Source organism: Marmota monax, unplaced genomic scaffold (assembly GCF_021218885.2).
Source record: "Marmota monax isolate L192 unplaced genomic scaffold, Marmota_monax_Labrador192_F-V1.1 WCK01_AAM20220418_F8-fsc00069, whole genome shotgun sequence".
Classification (NCBI taxonomy): Eukaryota; Metazoa; Chordata; class Mammalia; order Rodentia; family Sciuridae; genus Marmota; species Marmota monax.
This window is the reverse complement of record NW_026695243.1, coordinates 3,940,843-3,965,474: the sequence shown is the minus strand read 5'-3', so window position 1 is coordinate 3,965,474 and position 24,632 is coordinate 3,940,843. Positions and strand designations below refer to the sequence as shown.

Here is a 24,632-nt window from a genome sequence, read left to right as displayed (position 1 = left end):
ATAAAACACTTATGTACCCCTCCACCTGTTTGGTCCACATGTTGTCATTACCGAGTCACTTTTGGCACACCTGATCTCACTCTGCTCCCCTGCTGCCTGCCTGTCCCCCCATCTTGTGTGATATTTTATTGCCTTGGCATTGGGAATTGAAGCCGGGGGCTCTTGACGCCTTCAGTGATCAGCTGCACAAGGTCTGGCCTTGCCCAGGGCATCTCCCTGTTCTTCACCCTGAACCACCCCCCCCCCCCAGCCCTGGGCAGACTCTGCTAATGTGTGTGAGAGACCCCTGAGAGAAGGACGAAGCCCACCCTCAGCTGAGGGCTGGGCGATGCCTGAGGCTCACCTGGTCCCACAGGGCCATCTGCCGGTTGTTCCACCGAGACGTGCCTGTGGACAGCAGCTTCTTCATGTTCCCCAGGAACAGCACCTTGTTGGCCCGGTGCCCCTTGTAGCTGGCTTCCTGGAGGGAAAGGTGGAGTCAGTGTCGGGGACGCTGGGAGGGCACTCCTGGGCCATGAGCTGGGGTTTCTGCTCCACGTGGAAGGAGCCCCCCAACTCTGCTGAAGAAGCCACCCAGGGGCACCATCTCCAGGAAGCCTTCCCAGGTCATTCCCCTCTACACGAAGATTCTCCCACTATTTTTTTTTTTTTTTTGGTACTGAGGATTGAACCCAGGGGCACATAACCCCTGAGCCACATCCCAGCCCTCTTATGTTTTTATGTAGAGACAGGGTCTCACTGAGTTGCTGAGGACCTCTCTAAGTTGCTGAGGCTGGCTTTGAACTCATGCTCCTCCTGCCTCAGCCTCCTGAGCTGCTGGGGTTCCAGGTGTGCGGCACCACACCCAGCTCGCCCACTACTTTTCAGAAGTAGGAAACCTCCGCCAGCTCCACATCTTGCCAAGTGAGCCAGGCATGGGGCTGGGTGCAGGTGGCATTAGGGTTGTTCTATTTAGTCTTCTGAGAGGAAGGACTAACAGCCTATTGTCGCCGATGAGCAGAAAGAGAGTGGGAAGTGCTTGCCGAGGGTCACTCCTCTGGGGTTCTGACCCCCAGCTAGTGACAGAGCTGAGGAACACAGGCCAGTCTTGGAGTTAGACCAGGTTCCAATCCTAGCTCATGAAGTGCAAAAGACACTTCAGGCTTCTTTGGCCTCAGTTTTCTCACCTGAAAAGTGGGCATGACTTATCTCACTTCACAGTGGTGCCGAGGGGCCAGATGCGGATGCTGCCTACAGAGAGAGTCGGGTGCTGACCGGGGGCCAGCTGTTCTCAGAAGCCTCCCCACCCCATTCTTGGACTCCAAGCCAGACCCTGGCCCAGCACTGACCTGGAGGATAGTTCCTAGACGGGGGTCAAGAATCCGAATCTTGCGGTCTTTACAGGCAGTAGCCAGCAGGCTGCCGTTGGTGTTGAAGGACATGGAGAGGATCACATCTTGGTGACAGGTAATTGTCCTCACGGGGTTTACGATGACAGACTCCTTTGTATCCAGGTTCCAGACCATCACCTGCACGGGGCGGAGTGCTGGCTCTAAGTGCAGAGGCCACCCCCGCCCAGCCCCCAGAGCCACACGGCTGACCAGGCTGCAGGGAAACACAGTATCCCCCGGAGGGAAGCCGCAGCTGGCGGCCAGGCCCAGAAGACAGGGAAGGAGGGTGGGCTCGCCTGTGGCGGGAGGGGGAAGCCAGGAGTCAGGCTGTCGGCAGTGACAGGAAAACACCATCTGCCTTTGAGCAAGAAAGCCTCCATGCGGGCAGGACCCCAGGGGACCCACTAGCTAATCCAGGGGGTTTCAGACAGTTATCAGCTGCAGTTTCCACTTCCCGAGGATAACCAGGGCCCTGTGCAGCTCCAAGGCCACCCGTGCTCACAGCCTAGGATGTGAACAGCGCCCCCTGGAGTTGGGTGCAGAATAGCCTGCACATCCGCACAGGGTAGCCCGGCAGACGGGGCTGTACAAACAGGTAACAAAAGCACTTTTTCCCCCACGCCCCGCCCAGGTACTAGGGACTGAACCCAGGGGCACTTTACCACTGAGCTACATCTCCAGCTCTTTTTATTTTTTTGAGAAAGGGTCTCCCTAAGTTGCTGTGACTGGCCTTGAACTTGGAATCCTCCTGAGTGGCTGGGTGTGCATCACACACCTGGCTTCAGAAATCCACTTGTGACCAGAGGGCCGTGGAAGGCCCAGAGCCCTCCAAGGGCTCCCAGCCACTCCCTGACCCACCACAGAGGTCCCTGCAGTGCCTCTGCAAACCCAAGACAGTCAGAGGGGAAGAGCTGGGAATCTACAGCTGGGGTCTCACCGGCCCACTGGTCCACAGACACTGAGGCCAAGAAAAGGCAAAGGGACAGTCCCAGATCATACTGCAAGTCCGTGACTAAGCTGGACAGCATCCAGGTCTCCTGGGCTGTAAACTGTCCCCATTGATGGGCAGTCAGTGGAGCAAAGGAAGCTGGTCCCTTCCAGGCAGGCAGTAATGGCCTGAATAGTGTCCCCCTGAGAAAACTCATGGCCACCCAGAACCTCAGATGTGACATTATTTGGAAATACGGTCTTCGCAGGTATAGTTAATTAAGATGAGGTCCCAATAAATTAGGGTGGGCCCTCAATCCAATGACAGGTGTGCCTTCTAAGACCAGGAAAGAATACACAGGGATGTGGCCACGTGAAGACACAGGCAGAGACTGGGGTGACGCAGCTACCAGCCAAAGGACTGCTGGAGCCCCCAGATGCCAGAAGAGGCACAGAAGGATTCTCCCTGGAGCCTCGGGAGGGAGCATGGCCTCCGAACACCATGATTCCCAATTCCTCATCTCTAGCACTGGGAGGGAGTGAGTCTCTGTCATCCTAAGCCCCCCAGCTCGCGGGGACTCAGAATGGGAAGCCTCGGGAAACTCCGAGGCAGCCTCACCTTGTAGTCGTAGCCAGAGCTGAAGAGGATGTTGGCGGCCGTGGGGTGCCACTCTACCAGGCCCACCCTGCGTGAGTGGCCCACCAGCTCCTTCTTGTAGGTTGTGAAGTTCCTTGTCAGCAGCTGCATGGGGATGTCCCAGATCTTAATCTGGTAGGGAGACATGGTCCGGGAGTGTCATCCGGGGCACATTGGTACCTTTCCACCCTAAGCCACAGATCCGTGTGGTGCCCAGCAGAAGGTCGGGAGGAGCTCTGCATAGCTGCTCCTCACTCAGAGGGGGGACAGGGCTTTACCTAGTCCTCCAACCCGAACAGGGGCCGATTTTGATCAGAGATGAGTCTATGTTTCCAGTATGCCGCTAGGAAATCTTTACCATCTTTTTTTTTTTTTTTTTTGTATTAAGGATTGAACCTGGGATTCTTTACCACTGAGCTACATTCCCAGCTCTTTTTATTTCTTTGAGACAGGGGCTCTCTAAGTTGCTTAGGGCCTTGATAAATTGCTGAGGCTGGCCTCAAACTTGCGATCCTCCTGCCTCAGCCTCTTGAGTGCCTGGGATTGCAGCTGTGTCCCACCATGCCTGGCTTCATTTTTGCCATCTTGACGGCCGGAGGTGGTGGCCGGTGGGTGGACTGTAGGCATGTCTCCCAGGCTGGATGCCAGTGCAAATCTGCTTCTCAGCCTAGGAAGACTGCTCAAAGAGTGATCTTAATTCTCCTTGCCCAGAGGCCCAGAGTAGAGCCTCAACTGTCCGGATGAAGGGGTTGGGCTATGTTCTCAGGGCACTAGGGAATCACTGTGGGCCCTGGAGCAGGGAAGGGCAGCCACAGACTTGAGTTAGAGAGGAACTGTGGGTGGCCTGGGGGAGGAAAGACCACTGGCCAGGAGGCTGGGCTGCAGGGGTCCTAGGCTGAGCTTCACCGTGAGGGCCTGGGGCTCCCTTCTAGAGTGGTGTCCTCTGAACACAGAGGGGGGCTGCCATGGCAAAGAGGAAGCCCATCCTGAGATGGAGATGCAGCCAGGGATGGTGCTGCCCTGACATTCCTATTGTCCTGCCAGGTTCTCAGGTCCTACGTGAGCTGTGTACACTTCCCTTAGGGACAGACAGGTTTTTCAGGTGGGAGACTTTTAAAATCATTCAGTTAACACTTATTTCCTGATGGCCTTGGATCTGAAACTAGGAAGTGAACTCTGTCTGGAGAGGCACAGGCTTCAGACAGGGCAGGCCAGGGAGGGCTGTCACTGTACAGAGCTGGACTTGGCTGGAACACAGGCTCTGGGCAGGTCTGCCCATCCCCATGGTGCCCAGCCCAGGGCCTGGGGGCACAGAGGAGGCAGCCTGGCACTTTCCACAGATGCATTTACCCAGAATGAATTTGTTCCCCTCTGTTGAGGCTTGGGTGTCCCCCAAAGGCTCACGGAAGGTGGAAGGCTTGGTCTCCAAGGCCACAATGATGGGGCTTCAGGAAAGGGATGAGATCGTGAGGCTTTGACGGCATCAGTGGATTAATAGCTTGATGGCATTGTGGGACATGGTGGCAGCTTTAGGATGGGGGTGGGGGGGGTTAGCTGGAGGAAGCGCCTCTCACCGTGTGCCCTGAAAGGGCATTTCTTGTCCCTGGACCCTTCTCTCTCTTTGTTACTTGCTGTCACGGGTGAGCGGCTTTCCCCTGCCACCCCCTTCTGCCATGAGGCTCTGCCCCACTCAGATCCAGCGCAGTGGAGCCAGCCCAGCGTGGATCGAACCTCTGAAAACAGGGGCCCAAATACGTCGTTCCCCCTTTAAGTTGTCTTCTTAAGCATTTGTCACAGCTACAGAGAGCTGACCAACAAACACCCCAATCCCAATAATCATGGCCACTGCACCTGGGCTATCAGAGGAGCGACCGCAGCAGGCCATGAGGTCTTTAATAAATAGACCTTCTAGCTGGGCGCGGTGGCACACGCCTGTAATCCCAGGGCTCAGGAGGCTGAGGCAGGAGGATCGTGAGTTCTAAGCCAGCCTCAGCAAAAGTGAGGTGCTAAGCAACCCAGTGAGACCCTGTCTCTAAAATAGGGCTGGGGATGTGGCTCTGTGGTCAAGTGCCCCTGGGTTCAACCCATGGTACCAAAAAGAAAAAAAAAAAAGAGAGAGAGAGTGACTGTCCTTCTAGGGGGCTTTCAGAGCTGCTTGGAGAGGGAAGGGATCAGGGAGGGCGGCTGAGCTAGGGGTGGCATCCTGCCAGCAGCCGCACTCACTGGAGAAAGGCCCTCTGTCCCAGGCCTTGATTACCCTTTTGGTGTGAAACTGTCCCTTATGTTTCTCAGCAATGTCCTGTATGGGCACGACACAAATCCTCTGGGAAGTGCCTGCCTGCCTTGCCTGACACACTGTTCCGCCTCCTTCCATCCAGCAGGAGGTTCTAGGAGCCACTCTATTTCCCTTCCTGCCGCAGCTGCCGGGCAGGGCCCAGCTAGAGCAGGCGTCGGCCCACAGAGCTGTTTCCCTGTGTCCTCCATCTGTGGCTCTGAGGAACGTGGCACAGCTCAGCCGACAGAGGAGGGGCTCTGGTGTCAGTCACACCTGTCATTGTCACCTGGCAAGGTGCTGCCCCTCTCTGACCCTGGGCTTGTCCACCCGAAATACATTCTCCCTTGTGGGGTCGTTGGGAAGACGGAGTGAACTACGTGTCATGAGTCAAAAATGCAGTGGGATCGCAAGGAATGATGCCTGCACTGTCACCTTATTGTCATCTTCTGATTGCACCTGCGCTTTTTAAGCCACAACCATTGTTCTTTTAGGAGGAGCTACAGGATGAATTATAAGTAAATGACACTGAACATTGTGGTGACAGTGACTAGGTCTCTGGTATACAATAGGAACTCAAAAAAGTGGGTGAAAACTGGGCATGGTGTTTCATGCTTGCAGTCCCAGATACCCAGGAGGCTGAGGCAAGAGGATCACTACTGGAGCCCAGCAGTTCAAGGTCAGCCTGGGCAACACAGCAAGACCTCATCTAAAAAAAAAAAAAAAAAAGAAAAAGTTGGTGGGACTGACCTTGACCTTTTAGGATGGTGGACTGACCTTCTGGGATGGATCTGGAGCCCATATTTTGTTTTGTTTTGTTTTGGTACCAGGAATTGAACTCGGGGGTGCTTAACCCATGAACCACATCCCCAGCCCTTTTTATTTTGAGACAGGGACTTGCTCAATTGCTGAGGCTGGCCTTGAACTTGAGATCCTCCAGCCTCAGCCTCCTGAGTGGCTGGGATCATAGGTGTGGGCCACCACACCCAGCTTTATGGGGTCCACGGTCAACAAGATTCCTGTTTCCATCATTTTATAGTTTACTTCCCCACCGTCTGTGAGATCGAGTGGCATGTTATTTTTTGACCACAATAAAAATGTCCCTTGCAGGATTCTGTAGCCCCCTAGAGGGTGGGCTCTCCCATTGGAGCCGACTCTCACTGGATCCTCAGGAGATGGGCTGAAGCTATTATACCCATTTTGTAGGTGGGGAAACAGAGGCCCCCAGAGAGGAGTGGTCCCCAAGTCCCACAGTGCCCAGAATTTCTCACCCTCCCCACGCGGCGACCTCCCCTCAGTGATGAAGGTGAGGTCCCCCTGGAGCCCAGTAGATGTCACCTGGCCTGCCTGCCCCGCCCCACCCTCTCCAAGCAAGGGGCCAGGTGCCCACACTCACCGTGGCGTCTTCTGAACAGGAGGCGATCTCAAAGTCATCAAAAGGGTTCCACTTGATGTCTAAGACGTTCCCGCGGTGCCCACAGACCTTTGGGTAGTGGGGGTCCAACTTTCCTGTCTGTAAAACATTGGCCAGGGGAGGAGGCCACTGTGAGTCTAGCACCCCCAGGGTCACCCCGTCAGCAATCGTGGAGTAGAGGGGAAAGCGTAAGGGACAGATCTGGGCGTGAATCTAGGCCTCCCCGCGTGTTCCCTCAGGGAGTTACGGCACTTTTCTGAGCCTCAGTGTCCTCCTGAGTCCAGTGGAGGGAATAATCGGTACATGTGAGGATCCGAGGCGGCACGGTGCCCGCACACGGGAGTGTTCAGTACAGGGCAAGGCCCTTCCTACCCTGCTGGCCGGTCTGTGAAAAATGGTGCAGCCCTTTTGGAAAACAGTTGGGCAGTTCCTCAAAGGTCACACACAGAATTACTATATGACCCAGCAATTCCACCCCGAGGTGTATCCCCAAGAAAAATGCAAACACAGGTCTACATAAAACCTCCCAATGTTAGCCAGGCGTAGTGACACAAACCTGTAATCCCAGCAACTCAGGAGGCTGAGTCAGGAGGATCCCAAGTCCAAGGCCAGCCTCAACAATTTAGTAAGACACTATCTCAAAATAAAATAAAAAGGGCTGGGGATGTAGCTCAGCGGTAGAAGGCTTGCCTAGCATGCATGAAACCCTAGATTCAATCCCTAGTACCACACACACACACACACACCCCAAAACTGGAAACCCAAATGTTCATCAAATGATGAACGGATATCTACAGTGTTGTGCATTCATACAATGGAGTATTATTCAGCTAGGAAAAGGAATGAAGTACTGATACATAGTACAACGTGGATGAATCATGGAAACATTGTGCTACATTAGAAGACAGGTGTAAAAGGGCAGGCACTGTGGAGGGTTTCTGTCGTCCCAGCTACTCAGAAGCCTGAGGTAGAATGATCGATTAAACCCAAAAAAGCCAGGCTTGGTGGCACACACCAGTAATCCAGCCATTGGGAGGCTGAGACAGGAAGTTGAAGGCTAGTCACAGAGACTTAGCAAGGTCCTAAGCAACTTAGTGAGACCCTGTCACAAAATAAAATGAGCTGGGCTGGGATGTGGCTCAGTGGTTAAGTGCCCCTGGGCTCAATCTGAGGGACCAAAAAAAAAAAAAATCATGGAGACAGAAGGCAGATTAGTGGTTGCCTAGGGCTGGGGAGAGGGGCTGCTGTGGGGGAGACTAGTGAGTAAGGGGTTTCTTTTTGGAATGACAAATTATTTTGGAATTGGATAGTGATGACGGTCACAGAGCTTTGTGACCACACTGACCCACTGCATCGACTTTGAAACGGTGAATGTGACAGTGTGTGCCTGTACCTCCATTAGAACACGGCCCCCCATTTCCTGCAGAGAATTCCTGCATCCATGCAAGGAAGGAAATACAGGCCCTGCAGCCCGGGCCCTGCAGCCCGGCCCCAAAGCCCTGAGCTGAGACTTCCAGCCCCATCCACAGACCTGGATTTCCTGGGCTCAAGGAACCACCAGACCAGCCAAGTCCCAGAAACCTGGGCCTGGCAGTGACAGCGCACTCCTCTGGCACAGCACATTCATGGCCCTGTCAGAACAAGGACCAGGACTCAGGCCCTGGTCCACCCCACAGCCACCATCCAGCCTCAGGCCCCCGAGCCACCCCCAGGATGCCTCTTTACAGGGGAAGAGACAGAAGAGGAGAAGGTGGGCCACCCACCCATCCCGCCAATACTCTTGATGTGCCAGGTGGCAGGCCCTATTGGAAGTGACAGATACAATTTCTTTTCTTTTTTTAAAATTTTTGGTCCTGGGTATCGAACCCAGGGCTGCTTTCCCGTGAAGCCACATTATTTTATTTTATATTTTGAGCCGGGGTCTAAGTTGCTCAAGGCCTCTCTAAATTGCTCAAGTTCTTGCTAAATTGCTGAAGCTGGCCTAAAACTTGCAATCCTCCTGCCTCAGCCTTCTGAGTTGCTGAGATTACAGGAGTGCACCACAGCACCTGGCTCAAAGGAACTTTCTTTTAAAGACCTTTGCTTGTTTATTTATTTATTTGGCAGTACTGGGGATAAGCCCAGAGCCTGTGCATGCCAGGTAAGCACTTCCCCACTGGACCACACCCCAGCCCTGCAAAGGAACTTTCAACAGAGTGGACTCAGGGGACTTCCTCTCCTTCTCTCACCTCCCTGACTTTGCAGAAATGGCACTTCTTCTTCTTCTTTTTTTTTTTTTTGGTGCTGGGCATTGAACCCAGCTAAACGTATGTTCTATTGCTGAGCTAACCCCAGCTGACCACTACACATCTGTGTGGCACCCCGGAGACCATGCCTAACTGCAACTGAGCAAGTCAGAGATGGTGTCTGGTTTTGCGTAACGAGGCTGGGAATTGGGCAGCCTCCATGATAGTGGGCACAGGGCTTCCTGGTCACCTTGGGAAAACTAGGAAACGCAGCCACCTGGGCCTCTGGTTCCTGGGGCTAAGTTTAGGCGTGCATGCATCTTAGTAGCTTGCAAGCAGAGGCGGCAACCCTGGGCTCCCCTCTGGACATACTCTGTCCAGCTCAGCTCTCCCCTAGGGAAAGGGTCCCACACTGGAGGGACACACACACACCCATTCAGAGAACTTGGACTTGTGTCATTTGTTCCAGGTGTGTGAATGAGATGGGCAAAAGTTCCATGTCTTTCACAGGGTTCTGTCTTCTCCACAGGTAAAGAAAATGGGTCCCTGATAGGAAGGGGAGGGGCATACATGCCGCCCACTCCACGGTCCTGATCAGGTCTCCAAGAGACCATCCCTCTAGCCACTGATTCCTCACAGGGCCTCCAAGCCATTCCACACAAGTCCTCAGGGCAAGTTTTCAAAAACTATAATCTGACAGCTGGCACAGTGGCCCACACCTGTAATCCTAGCAGCTCGGGGGCGGAGGCAGGAGGATTCCAAATTCAGGCTGGTCTCAGCAACTTGGAGAAATCTTGTCTTAGAATAAAAAGGGCACCGGCTGTGGTGGTGCACGCCTGTAATCCCAGAAGTTTGAGAGGCTGAGGCAGGAGGATCAAGAGTTCAAAGCCAGCCTCAGCAACGGCAAGGTACTAAGCAACTCAGTGAGATCCTGTCTCTAAAAAAGATATAAAATAGGGCTGGGGATGTGGCTCAGTGGTCGAGTGCCCCTGAGTTCAATCCCCGGTACATCCCTCCTCCCCAAAAAAGGGCTGGGGATGTAACTCAGTGGAAAAGTGCCCCTGGATCTAATCCCTGGTACAAACAAACAAACCAAAAAAATGTGTCATATACATGCTCATTTTTTTTTTTTTTAACCAGGGATTGAACCCAGGGGTGCTTAACCACTGAGCAACATCCCTGGCCCTTTTTATTTTTCATTTATAGAACAGGGTCTCACTAAGTTGCTTAGAGCCTCACTAAGTTGCTGAGGCTGGCCTTGAACTTGAGATCCTCCTGCCTCAGCCTTCTGAGCCACTGGGATTACAGGTGTGCCCGCCGTGCCCAGCACCTGCTCAAATCTTGCAAGTCTCTTTTCCTCATTTGTAAAATGCAAATAATCTCTTCCTTGCAAGACTGTTGAAGGTTCAGTGGGATATTATATATGAAAAGCCAAAGAGTGAGGTGCTGTAGAAGTGCTCAGTAATAGCTATAATTGCATATGTAGTGTGTGTGTGTGTGTATGTGTGCACATGCACCAGAATGTTAACTGTAGTTATATCTAGATGGTGGGATATGTGGGTGGTTTTTTAACATCTTCTTTTTCTTTAATTTTAACTATGTAAATTTGGCAATGAAAAAGGTATTTAAAAACAACACTATAACTGGGCACAGTGGCACATGCCTGCAATCCCAGTGGCTCAAAAGGCTGAGGCAGGAAGAGTGCAAGTTCAAAGCCAGCCTCAGCAACTTAGCAAGGCTGTAAGCAAACTAGGGAGACCCTCCCTTAAAATAGAAAAATAAAAAGGGCTGGGGATGTGGCTCAGCGGTTAAATGCCCTTGGGTTCAATCCCTGGTACCAAAAAACAAAACAAATACAAATTTAAAAAAATTAAATCTGAAAGTTAAAAAAAAAATTTAAAAAAATCTACAGCATGGGGCTGGGGATGTGGCTCAAGCGGTAGCGTGCTCGCCTGGCATGCGTGCAGCCCGGGTTCGATCCTCAGCACCACATACAAACAAAGATGTTGTGTCCACCGAAAAATAAACAAATAAATATTTAAAAAAAAAAAATCTACAGCTGGGTGCAGTAGTACATGCCTGTAATCCAAGTGATTTAGGAGACTGAGGCAGGAAAATTGCAAGTTTGAGGCCAGCCTCAGCAAATTAGTAAGACCCTATCTCAAAATAAAAAAATAAAAATAAAAAGGACTGAGGGTGTTGCTCAGCTATAGGGCACCCTATCAATCTCTACGGCTTCAATCTCCCTAGTACCACCAAAAAAAATATAATGGCCAGAAGGAGCCCGGTGCATGCCTGTAATCCCAGATCCCAGGAGGCTGAGGTGGGAGGATCCTGAGTTTGGGGTCACAGACAAAACAGCAAAAACCTCCAGGGCTCTCAGAGACCAGGACTGGTGAGCACACAGCTGGGCCCTCTCATCCGTGTCCCTGGCAGCAATCACTAATGGATCGCAGCACTCTGGCACCTGGGGAAGCCCAGACAGGAGGGACTGGCCTCCAGATCATTAGGATTGTGAGGGCCAGGGCCGGCTTGAGCCCAGGCCTCTGGCCTCTCCGGCTTCAGCCTCTGCTGTACTTAAAGCGGTGCCCTGAGAGGGGCCTTCTGAGTCAGTGTCCTAGCCCTCTTCCCACACTCAACCTTTCCCTTTTCTTGGATTGTTTCCTGGGTCAAAGGGCACGAACAGTACTGAACCTTTAGCTGCGGGGCCGTGGTTTGCTCTCAGAACCTTTATCTCCAATTTCTGGCCCAGGGCCAGGCCTTAACTTCTGCCCTGCAGGTTTCTCAGGAAGCACTAATTGTTAGGCTGGCCTTGGGCTGACAGGAGGCCACTTCCCACATCTCCTGCCTCCTGCGTCCTTCTGAGTGGGAGCCTCAGACTAAGGGAAGGTGTCCCAGGGCCAGGCCTGGCTCAGAGGGGCAGCCCCCAGAGGGCTGAGCTGGGGCCAGCGGTCCTTCCAGGCCTGCAGAGCAGAAGCTCCAGCCCCAGACAGCTGCCCCTCAGCAGACAAGGCTGGCCAGGCCTCCCCGGAGACCACCGGCATTAATGGACATGAGCCAGACTGATGGGCTATTGACTGAACTGCTAAACAGCCTGTCAGGGCAGGGACACTTATAAACAGGAGGCCATTTCCACCTTGCTGTGCATTAGGCCAGCACTCAGCCAGGGACAGGCCTCTGATTTATGGGGACACAGGCTCTAAATCCAGGAAGATGCACCTGCTCTCTTGCAGGCTCCAGAGAGCCCTGGCTGGGTGCTGGGGCTGGGCTGTCCAGCCGAGGAGCCGCCTGAGTCTCCCACAGGCGGCCCTGGGGCAGGTGGAGTGGGCAGTGCCTGGCAGAAGGCTCCAGGCCGTGGGGCACAGACCTCAGCAGCCACAATGGGAGGGGCTGTGAGGCCACTATTGTCACCCTCAGCACTCACAGGGGCGTGGCTACTCTGGTCACAATGTCACAGCCATGGCCTGAACTCAGGGCCTCACACATGCTAAGCCAGCGCTCGGCCACTGGGCTGCATCCCTGCCTGCCCGGATTTTAATGTTGCTGGTGTGTTTCACTGTGCATGAGGTGAAACTCTTCTCAGGGGACTCCCATCCCTGCAGATGGCAGCTTCTCCAGGGGGCCCCAGTGAGCCCACGGGATGCCTTGCCCCTTTTCCAACTGACCATCTCAAGAGCTGGGTCAGCCATGTTCCCGCGGCTATAAGGACAGCATTGTGAATGTTTTCCTTAAGGATGCCCATTTAAGGAGTGGACGTGGGCTGGTCATATCACTGACTCCCCCCCACCCCCAGGAAGCGGTGCCTCCCAGTCTCTGCCTGTCTTGGGAGGAAGAAAGATGCAGTGTACCCAGGAAGAGGCTTCAGAGAACTCGACTGGTCCCACCCTGCACTGCTAGGCAGGAAGGCTCACCATCCTGGCCTGCTGGCCTTGCCTTGGAGGCTTTGAGGAGGAAGGTGGTCCTTCTCCCAGGCAGTGACCCTGGGGAGTCCGAGCTGAGTGCCAATTGGCCACCCAGGCTCGAGGGTCAGTGTGGCCTCTGAGCACACAGTGGTGAAGTGCCCCCTCCTCCCAGGCACCCACAGGAGTCCATTTGGCCCTCAGGCCACAGCCCCCTGTGGCCTGGTCCACGCCCAGTTGTGTCCCAGGCTCTGCTGCCCTTGCCTGGTCCCTCTCCACCCTCCGCACCTCACAGCAAAGTCCACACTTCTCAGCCCTGGGGGCGTGGAATGCCTCTGTCCCAGGGCAGGAGCCCCCCCTGCCTGTCCCTGAGGCTCATGGTGGCCTCCTCAGACCTGTCCTCCGCCTGTTTCCTGGCAGACCTTGGTTGCCAAGGCTGCAGGTGCAGGTCATGTAACTCGCCCTCCAGCCCCTCTGCAGGCTCAAGCCACAATGTGCGAGAGGGAGGGAGGGGAAGGCAGCGCCACTCCCTTTGGGAAGTCAGACTCTGCCTGGGACAAGCACGCCCCTCTGGCTTCTCCCAACCCTGCACGCCCCTACACGCTTCCTTGGAGAAGTGTCCTCTCCTTTTGCTGGGCAACGGAGGGAGTCAGGGCAAAGAAGGGAGCTGGGGTGGAGGGAGGTGGCTGTGGCCACCAAGGGGCTCCCTGAATCTGCTCTGGGCCTGGTGTGGAATGAATCCCTGGTAACCATCCAGAATCACAAGTAAATAAACAGAGCCAACCTCAGGAGCAGCAGGGGGGTTAGGAGAGGCAGCTCTGAGGTCACACCCAGGTCTGGGCTCCCATCCAGGTCCTGGCCCTACTGCCCAGGGTGCTGGGGGGTCATCTCACAGAGCCTCAGCGTCCTCATCTGCACAATGGGGCCATCCCCACAAAATAGGTTGGTGCAGGGAGGACCCAGCATGAACGCCCGGCCCTGGTTACACCAGGACAAAGGCCAGCCTTCAGGAAGGATGTGCAGGTGTGTTCATTCCCGAGTCGGTTTCCCGTCCCTGCTGGGGACAAGAAACCGTCCACCAAGCCCCAGGTGTGCACCTTGGTGGGACCTGCAGGCCAAACAAACCACACACAGAGGCATTTATGAGACGACCAGGGACATTGTCCTCTGAACGGGGATCCACGGTTGCAAGAAGTGATCGATGTGATTCTGGCATTGTGGTGATGTCAGAAAACGTCCCTGTCTTTTGGGAGTTGCACACTGAAGTCTGACAAAACGACCAGGATTTGTTTTAAAATATTTCAGGGGAAAATAAAGGTTATGGATAAAGCCAGATGGTAAACGCTTGATAATTCTAGAAGCCGGGTATACAAGCATTCATGACACTGTTTTTATCTACTTCTGAGTTTGAGATTTTTTTTCCCTGGAATTATGAAAATGAACTAGAGGCTTGCTTCTGAGAACAGGGCTTGCAAACCAGCGGCCTGAGCATCACCTGGGAGCAAGGGAGGAGGGTCAGCAATAAAAATACCGGCTGCCCAAATTTATTCAATTTTCAGATAAGACGACAAAGAAATTCTTGGTATAATTTGAGTCACATGCAATATTTTACTAAAAAATCATTTGTAAAAACGGTTTGATCGTTTCCTGTAAAAGTAAACAGGCAAGTGTCCTGTGGCCCAGCAACTGCCCTCCTGGGCATTGATCCCAGAAAACACCGAGACTGCGTTATATCTCCACGCACAAGAACACAACCTGAACATGAATGCTTACTGCAGCTTTATCCCTCACAGCCCCAAACTGGAAACAGCCAGACGGCTTTCTTTTTTAATTTTATTTTTAATATAAAAATATTAAATTTTTAATATAAAAATAATATAATTTATATTAAAATTTTTAATATAAAAAATAAAATTAAAAAGGACATCATGCCTTTATTTTATTTATTTATTTTTATGTGGAGCTGAGGATCAAACCCAGTGCCTCACACATGCTAGGCGAGTGCTCTGCCACTGAGCCCTGGCCCCGGCCCCAGATGACTTTTAATGGGATGAGTGGTTCAATAAACTGCTGCATCCGTTCTGTGGAACATGGCACGACCGGAAAAAGGAACAGGCTGCCGACACACGCAGCAACCTGGATAGATCCCGGAGAATGAGGCCGAGGGAAAGTGCCCACCCCAACGGCTGCTCATTTATATAACATTCTCGAAAGGACAAAAGTATAGAAATGGAGAACATCATAGTGGTTGTCGGGGCAAAGAAGGGAGTAGGGCCGAGGGAGGTGGCTGTGGCCATCAAGGGGCAATGGAGAGGTCTCTGTAGTGAAGGAAAGGCTCTGTGCCTAGACTGTATCGATGTCAGTGTCACGGTTGTGACACTGTACTGCATTCTTGTAGGATGTCACTACTGGGGGACAAAGGGTAACACCTACCCTTTACTACAGGGTGATCGGTACTCTGTACTATTTATTACAACTGCATTCTGAATCTCTAATTATTGAATTAAAAAGTCTACAGTGAAAACATGAATTGTTTGTCTGGAATCAATTGAACTAGGCATCCTGATTCTGACTTGGCCACTCTGGGAACCTGCTGGAAACGCACTCTGGACCACCGAATGACAATCTGACAGTAACACTAAAGTACCAGGGGCTCGGATAGGTGGCTGCAAGCTCCTGTTGGGCCTGGATTCTTTAGAGTCTGGGATGGTCGAAATTAACATGTGTCCTCAGGCTATTTATAAGATTTCAAAAAGCCAAAGGGGACCACGCATCTTACCTAGAATCAGGCTGTGCAGAAAAACTGAGTTCGAACTCTCCTCCATTGGACTTAGAAGAGCACAGACTAACTGTTCTAAATAGGCTTCAGAATTGAGGCCCTGCTCATCTGACCTCACCTCCCAGCCTCTAGTCAAGTAACAGTGCACAAACATTCCAAACCCATTTCCACCTCAGGGCCTTTGCACTTGTGATTTGTTCTGCCGAAACATTTTCTCTGGAGCTTCAAATATCTCCTTGCTCCCAAGAATGATCTTCCCAGATCATGCTGACTTAAACTAGTCCCCTTTTCCCCACCCATGTCAATTCCATTCTCATCAAACCAATGCATTTCCTTGATATCACTTGTTAGTACCTATTTATACTGAATAATTCAAGTGGGTTAGAAATTGTGATAGTTATGAAAGAATCTGAGTAATCAAAATCAAGATGATCAATTCATTCATTTTTAATTATTAGGATGCAGTGTGTGTGGTGGATGGAATCTTTTACAGGTTCCCAGAGCTTGCAAGAAACAAGCAGTCACATGGGTCCTCTCCAGAGGTCCCTCTAGCTCTGACCTTCAAGTTCTCTAAGCCTCATTTTGCACTTTCCCTCCCCCGCCTGCAAATTGTCCCCTCCCTGGAAGGCAGCTCACGTGTCTCCCCCTGGCATTAGAGGCTCTTCTCTCCTGGCCCCATCTATTTCCCCAGAGCGCACTTCCCTTCCTCTCCTTGGGTTGATCAATTGTCTGGCTCTCTGCCCTGTTCCCTGGACATGCCATGGTGCTGAGAGCCATTGCCAAGTAGGAATGACGCATCGCAATTTCTTTGTCAGCCTACTCCATGTTGCTTAGAGGAAGGACTCTCCATGGTGGACCCAGGTCATTTGCAGTGACTTTGCATAAAAGGTGACCTTGCTCAAGGACCAGGGCGGATCCGGGTTTAGGGTGGATCAGGGTTTAGGGCAGATCAGGATTTAGGGCTTTCCGGGTTTAGGGCGGTTCCAGGTTTAAGGTGATTCCTGCTGGGAATAGGGTGTATCCTGCTGCCTCAGGTGCCTTGAGTTCCCATTGAGTTCTTGCGGGATTCAGAGAGTATTTGGGATTCAGAGCCCAGTGGAGAGTGTGGATTTTGCCCAGAACGTGTTTGTAGAGTGCCAGTGTGAGTTTGGGAATAAAGAGTTGCTGTTTGAATCTACAAGGTGTGTGGTGGCTCGTGATTTTGTGCCCAGCCAGACTGCGGCATTTGGTGGCCTGTACGCGGAACGTCTGAAACTTGGAGGTAAGTGAAATTGCTTGTCCCTGAGGGAAGGCGAGAGAATGGGTGACCATTTCAAAAAACAATGTGTTCTTGTTTTGATTTATTTTGTTTTTGTTTCAAGCTGCCTGTCCCTAGAAATTTCTCAGGCAAACTGGGAATAATGGTTGGCTAAAGGTTTGAAGTTTGTTGGTCCGGAGGAAGAGAAAATTGATACAACGATTTTTTATTCCGTTTTTGGTTCATTCAGTTTCGGTTTTGTTTTGTGTTATCTTATTGGGTTGCGTTATCTTTATAGTAGATTAGAAATTAGTAAAAAACAAACCGAAAAGGTGTTAAGTAAATTGTTAGAGGTTCAGACCATGGAGAAAGACATTTTAGATCAAGCAAAAGAGAAGGTCTCTCGAGCTAGTCAGACAGAGGAAGAAAATTTAAAGGAAAAGGGGTTATTAGGAAAAAGGCTACAACAGGAGGCTGTTACTAACTCCGTTTTATCACCAGAGGGCGTAATTCAACCAACAGCCCCACCTATGGAGACAGCTGAGTGGCCCTCAAACCCCGTAGTTGATAAATGGGATCCTGAGACAGGACCTCTAAGATTAGCATGCCCTGTACTTGAGCAGGCAGGAGGGCAGCGAATTCACCGTGCTTTAGATTTTAAAACAGTGAAGCAGTTAAAGGAGGCTGTAACAACCTATGGTCCCCAAGCACCCTTCACGGTAAGCATGGTCGAGTCCATTACTAACTTGGACATGACACCAGCAGATTGGGCTAGCATGTGTAAATCTGTGCTAAATGGAGGAAAATATTTGTTATGGAAGGTTGCCAATGAGGAATTTTGCACGGAGACAGCTAGGCGAAATGCAGCAGCCGGTTACCCTCAAAGAAATCTAGATATGTTGTTAGGAAAAGGACCTTATGAGGGTCAACGGCAGCAAATTGAATATGATCCTGCTATATATGCACAAATTGCTGCAGACGCAGTTAGGGCATGGAAGACTTTACAAGGACATGGAGATTTACAAGGTCAGCTATCTAAGGTTAATACAGAGAACTAATGAACCTTACGCTGAATTTGTAGATAGGCTTATTCAAACAGCTTCCAGAATTTTGGGGGATACAGAACAGGCAACGCCATTAATAAAACAACTGGCTTATGACCAAGCAAATCGTTGCTGCAGAGAGGTCATTAGACCATGGAGACATGAAAATTTAAACACATATATTAAATTATGTAGAGACATTAATGAACAAGGGCAAGTCTTGGCAGCTGCAGTACAACAGGCTTTAGATGCCAGGCCAAAAACATGCTACAATTGTGAACAAACAGGACATTTTAAAAGGAGTTGCCCCATAGGAGGAGGGTTTAACAAAGCTAGGTATCAAAGGAATAGAATACCGGATATTTGCCCACGATGCCGTAGAGGGAGACATTGGGCTAATGAATGCCGTTCTCAAACCACCATAGAGGGTACTCCCTTATCAAAAAACGGACAAGGACCAGGTATTTACCCACGATATCGTGGAGAAAGGCATCAGGCTCCATTGCCAAAAAACGGACTGGGGCGCCCAATGCTCCGGGGCCCACAACCACAAATCTACGGGGCAGTGGAGGAACCCAGCAACACCATCAGGGTAGTGCCCAGGACACATTGTCCATTAAATCCCTCATCAGACAAACCAGAGGGAGTGCAGGGTTGGACATCTGCGCCTCTGCCAGAGCAGTACTAACTCCAGAGATGGGAGTTCAAATCATTCCCACAGGAGTATAAAGACCTCTTCCCCAAGGAACAGTAGGCTTATTATTGGGACGTAGTTCATCTACACTAAAAGGACTTATGATAAGTCCTGGGGTAATTGATCCCGATTATGTAGGTGAAATAAAAATTATAGCTAGTTCTCCAAGAGATATATCAGTAATTTCACCAGGAGATAGAATAGCACAGTTGTTAATAATACCCAGCCTACATAATAAATTCTCTAGCCGTAGTGTAGAAAGAGGTTCCAGGGGATTAGGCTCCACAGGTGTAGATTGGGCTATGCTGTCTTTAAATTTAGATTCTCGCCCAATGCTAAAACTAAATATTCAAGGACATGAGTTTAATGGGCTACTGGACACAGGTGCTGACCTTAGCATCATATGTCATTAAGAATGGCCAAAACATTGGCCATTACAACAAGCCACTCAAACGCTTCGAGGCCTAGGAGTGGCGACTAATCCCCATAGAAGTGCAATGATATTAGATTGGAAGGATCCTGAAGGATGTGAAGGAACTATACAGCCATATGTATTGGATCATCTTCCTATAAATTAATGGGGACGAGATGTCCTAGATCAATTAGGTTTGACATTAACAAATAACATCAATCCAAATGCGCCCACTATTAGGGCTAGACAAGGTTTTAGGAAAGAAAAAAGATTAGGAGAATAAGAACAAGGTATAGCAGCACCAATACAAATAGATAAAGGAACAGACAGACATGGGTTGGATTTTCAGAAAGGGCCACTGAGACAATCAAAATTACTTAGAAATCAGAAAGACCAGTGTGGGTTCCTCAGTGGCCCCTGACTAAAGAAAAGATACAAGTAGCCCATGATCTGGTCAAACAACAATTAGCGGAAGGACATATACAACCTTCCGTATCTCCCCATAATACTCCCATTTTTGTCATCAAAAAGAAATCTGGTAAATGGAGATTACTGCAAGATTTAAGAGCCATTAATAATGAGATGGTTATTATGGGACCTGCTCAATCAGGGATTCCTCAATTGTCTGCTTTGCCAAAAACCTGGCATGTTTTAGCTATAGATATTAAAGATTGTTTTTTTTTTTTGATTCCAATTCATCCCGAGGATAGTCCACGTTTTGCATTTACTATCCCTGAACTGAATCATGAAGGTCCTGATCAGAGATATGAATGGAAAGTACTCCCTCAAGGGATGGCTAACAGTCCAACTATGTGTCAAATCTATGTTAACAAAGCAATCCAGCCACTTAGAAATCAAAATCCTGAACTACAAATATTTCACTATATGGATGATGTATTATTAGTACATAAAGATAAAAACATATTGCTGGAATGTTATGCCACACTTACAAACTTATTAAAAAATTATAATCTAGAGATAGCAATAGATAAAGTACAATTAAAATTTCCAATTAATTATTTAGGAGTTCTATTATCCTCAACCATGGTCTGTCCACCAAAAATTCAAATACGAGTAGATCAACTCAAATCACTTAACGACTTTCAAAAGTTATTGGGAGACATAAATTGGATAAGGCCTTATCTAGGCATACCAACAGGAGAGTTGGGACCTTTATTTGATATTCTAAAAGGTCCATCAGATCCAAATTCACACCACATGTTAACTCCTAAAGCAAGAAAGGCATTAAAAATTATCGAAACATATATGGAAAATATGCATTTGGACAGAATTGATATAAGTTTGCCTTTATTATTTATTGTACTACCAACAAAAAATATTCCTACAGGAGTATTTTGGCAAGAAGGTCCATTATTGTGGATACATTTATCTTATTCTCCTAACACTATTCTTACTAGGTATCCTGAGGCTGTAGGACAATTAATACTCAAAGGAATAAAAGCAGCGAAGGGAGTGTTTGGAATTTCTCCCAATAAAATTATTACTCCATATACTATGGATCAAATTGATGAGTTAGCTAATGAGTTAAATACTTGGGCAATAATCATGTGTAAATCTAATGTTACATTTGATAATCACGTACCATCTAATCCTTTGTTGTCTTTTTGGTCTAAGCATCCTGTAGTTTTTCCAGAAATGACAAGAAAAACCCCTATCATGAATGCTCCAAATATATTCACTGATGGGTCAAATAATGGTACAGCAGCAATAGTTACCCCTGATCAAACTTTTACATTTTTAGTACCCAAACAATCAGCTCAAAAGATAGAGCTTAATGCAGTTTTACAAGCTTTTGTGATGTTTAAAGATTCTGTATTTAATTTATTTTCTGATAGTCAGTATATAGTTAATGCTATAGCATCCCTTGAAGATGCTGGTAGGATTTCTCCTTCCTCTACTGTTTTCTCTTTGTTTTCCACTATACAAAGTCTAATCTGGGACAGAAAAGATCCATTCTTTATAGGACATATCAGGGCACATACAGGATTGCCTGGAGCCCTTAGTTTGGGCAATGATTTAGCAGATAAAAGTACACAAGACATACATATTTTCTCTACACTAGAAGAAGCTACAAATTTTCATAAAAGATTCCATGTTAATGCTAATACTTTATAAAAGCATTTTAAAATAACTAAGGAACAAGCCAGACATATAATAAAACAATGTCAAAATTGTGTGACCTTTTTACCACAAGTTAATCTTGGAGTCAATCCTAGAGGACTGATACCTAGCCATATTTGGCAGATGGACGTCACACACTTGCCAGAATTTGGAAAATTAAAATATTTACATGTTACAATTGATACTTCTTCCGGATTTTTGATGGGCTCCCTTCATGCTGGAGAAAAAACTAAAGATGTTATAGCTCATGGCTTACAAAATTTTGCCACTGTGGGCGTTCCTAAACAGTTAAAAACAGATAATGGTCCTGGCTATACCTCTACCTCTTTTAAACAGTTTTGCTCATCATTTGGTATTACTCATATAACAGGAATCCCATGCAAACCACAGGGACAAGGCATAGTTGAAAGAGCTCATCAAACTATTAAAACGTACTTATTAAAGCAAAAAGAGGGAATTGGAAAGGGGTATATATCCCCCAAAGATAAACTTAAAATAACGCTTTTTACTCTAAACTTTTTAAATTTGGATTCATCAGGACTTAGTGCTGTGGAAAGGCATATGTATCCAAAAAATGTACATAAGCCTAAGATACTTTGGAAAGACATTCTAACAGGACAATGGAAAGGTCCTGACCCAGTGATTGTCTGGAGTCGGGGTTCTGTTTGTGTGTTTCCACAGGGAGAACAGCAACCGATTTGGATTCCAGAGAGACTAACCAAAGCAATTTCTACAGACCAAAAAGAAGATGATTTGACTCAAATCCATAACAGCTGACATCCAGAGCTCCAACTTGGCTATTCTTACATCTGTGACAGTGATTAACCAGGATGCTTTTTTCAATATCTATTTTATTATTGCCTTTTCCCACATCATAAAATTCTATTTTATTTTTGAGATCATACAGACCTAGGTTAATGTTTTTCTGATCAGTTTTATTTTTTGACTGTGGAGTTTTTAAACATTGCAATGGAGATTTCACCTAGGAAAAGCTACAAGGCCTTTATTATTGTCTTATATGTTGCACGTTTGTGTGCACATTTGTGTTTTGCGTTGTATGTCTGTGTGTGCATATGTCCATATTTCATATATGAGGAGCGCTCATGAAAAAATGGATCTGAATTATTTTTTTTTATTCACGTGATTTAAATGGTTTAATTTAAATTAGATAAACAGCTGTTAAGGATTGTTTTTAAAGGTGGTTAACAGATCTGTTTGTTTACTAATTTAAATTAGGTAAACAACTGTTAAGGATTGTTTTTAAAGGAGGTTAACAGATCTGTTTGTTTACTTTCACCTTTCCTTTTCATCATATTTAATAATTCTGTTCAGGATAATGTCTCTTTAGCATCATTGCCAGAATTCCTATCTCCGTCCCAGTGCCTGTGAAGACAAAGATAAAACCAAACTACAGCTTCTATGATAGCTATCACAGTAAACTATATAAACTGATGCATCAATGAATATAACTCAACAAGTAATGCTCAATCAAGGAGTCGATTTACTTTGGGAGGAAATGGACATATTGATAGACTCTTCCGCTTTGAACTGCTTGCAGAACTTGCCTGGACTATGTATCACTTTATGCATTGTGAACTATCTGTTGGTGCAGCGAATTGTGGTAGTGCTGGCATATCTTTGCTGATGGTGTCACCAGTGATGCAATTTTTCCAAAGGAGCCGTCAATTGGCTTAGTGTCATGGCATTTTGCATCCTCCTCCCTTCTACTAGTGATGGTCTAAAATTTGGGGGCCAACAGAGGTGAGGCAAAGAACCTCACCCCCCCCCCACTGGCACCAAGGCCAAATTTGGGGGCCAACAGAGGTGAGGCAAAGAACCTCACCCCCCACTGGTGCATAGGCCTATCCACAAGTATGGCTGTATGCTGGACCGGTAGTCAGTGACGGGTATGATCCAATTGCAGTGGTATCAACCTAAGACAGGAGGCTGATGCCTAGAGGTCAGCTCATCCGATGACGGGTAAGTACCATATGTTGAATTGGACAACCTAACAGGCACGGTCCCTAAGCCACATTGCTTGTTGTTTAATTAATCAGAAGGCGGGAGATGTTGAGAGCCATTGCCAAGTAGGAATGACGCATCGCAATTTCTTTGTCAGCCTACTCCATGTTGCTTAGAGGGAGGACTCTCCATGGTGGACCCAGGTCATTTGCAGTGACTTTGCATGAAATGTGACCTTGCTCAAGGACCAGGGCGGATCCGGGTTTAGGGTGGATCAGGGTTTTGGGTGGATCGGGATTTAGGGCGTTCCGGGTTTAGGGCGGTTCTAGGTTTAAGGTGATTCCTGCTAGGAATAGGGCGTATCCTGCTGCCTCAGGCGCCTTGAGTTCCCGTTGAGTTCTCGCGGGATTCAGAGCCCGGTGAAGAGTGTGGATTTTGCCCAGAACGTGTTTGTAGAGTGCTGGTGTGAGTTCGGGAATAAAGAGTTGCTGTTTGAATCTACAAGGTGTGTGGTGGCTCGTGATTTTGTGCCCAGCCAGACTGCGGCACCATGGTACAATTCCCCTCCACGCCTTCTCTTGTGCTTTGCCCTTTGCCGTCTGTGCCCACCCTGATTTTCTGGATGAACAAACCATTAGGTAATCAGTTGGTGAATGTTTGTGAACAATTTTCAATGGATGAAAATTTGTGACCACAATGTAATATGAAGGTGAACAAAGTACGGTTGCCCCTCCCCATCCTAAGTACATTTGGAGGTACCAGCCCAAGACTACAAATGACTCTAATTCAAAAGTGGCCACAGCTCAGTGCCCTGAGCAAGGACTCTGTTGTGGAATGTGTCTTCAAAAAGGAGAATCCTATAGCGATCTGGAGGAGGAAGCGGCGGTGTCTATCCATGAACATGGTGAACAGCACCACGTACTTAGGGCATCTTTGATATTAATCCTTCAGTGATGCTATATAATTTTCCTTTCTAAATCTTGCATATTTGTAGGTATCCAATCTTCTTTGATTCCACTGCAAATATTAAATTACAATTTCTAAATGTTCCTGGTATGTACAAATACAACTCATTTTTCTGAGTTTTATATCCAGAGGCCTTTTAAATGCTCTTAATTTTTCTAACAATTTGATGACATGCTATTTTGGGTTTCTATGTAGACAATTGTATATGTAAGTAATAGTAGTTTTATTTCTTCCTTTTCCATCCCAATACCTTCAACTTCTTTTTCTAGACTTACTGCACAAGCCATGACTTCTTATTCGTGATTTTGAAAGGTTGCTCTTATTGTTCCTCCTTTAGAAATGATATTTGTACCATTTACAAAAGAGACCAAAGTTAAGAGCACCAATGATGGGACAAACTGGCAGCATGTGTCCTATGACACATAATGAACCAAGAAAGACACAACATCATACATATGACAGTCCTGCCAAAAATACATAAATGAGTCTAATCATTTGAATTTGGGCTGCACATTATGATTTAGCACTGTATCGTGTTAAATTTTCAGAATGTGGCTGCATTACGGTTTTATAAGAAAATGTTCTTATCCTTAGAAGAAACAGAGAGAATTACAGTAATCAGAGGTGAAGAATCATATCTCTAACTTCTCGCT

General features: G+C 48.4%; 1 protein-coding gene across 2 annotated transcripts in view; it reads right to left on the bottom strand.

Annotated features, from left to right (window-relative positions):
* The window catches only part of Coro2a (coronin 2A), a 61,820-nt gene that overhangs the window by 7,488 nt on the left and 29,700 nt on the right, over positions 1–24,632 (bottom strand). For both annotated transcript variants that reach the window (XM_046457257.2, XM_046457258.2), the window contains exons 3-6: positions 6,603–6,719; positions 2,917–3,066; positions 1,329–1,508; positions 344–460 (exon numbers count right to left, since the gene is read on the bottom strand). In XM_046457257.2, coding sequence (XP_046313213.1) covers positions 344–460; positions 1,329–1,508; positions 2,917–3,066; positions 6,603–6,719 — 564 coding nt within the window. The remainder of the gene's footprint in view (positions 1–343; positions 461–1,328; positions 1,509–2,916; positions 3,067–6,602; positions 6,720–24,632) is intronic.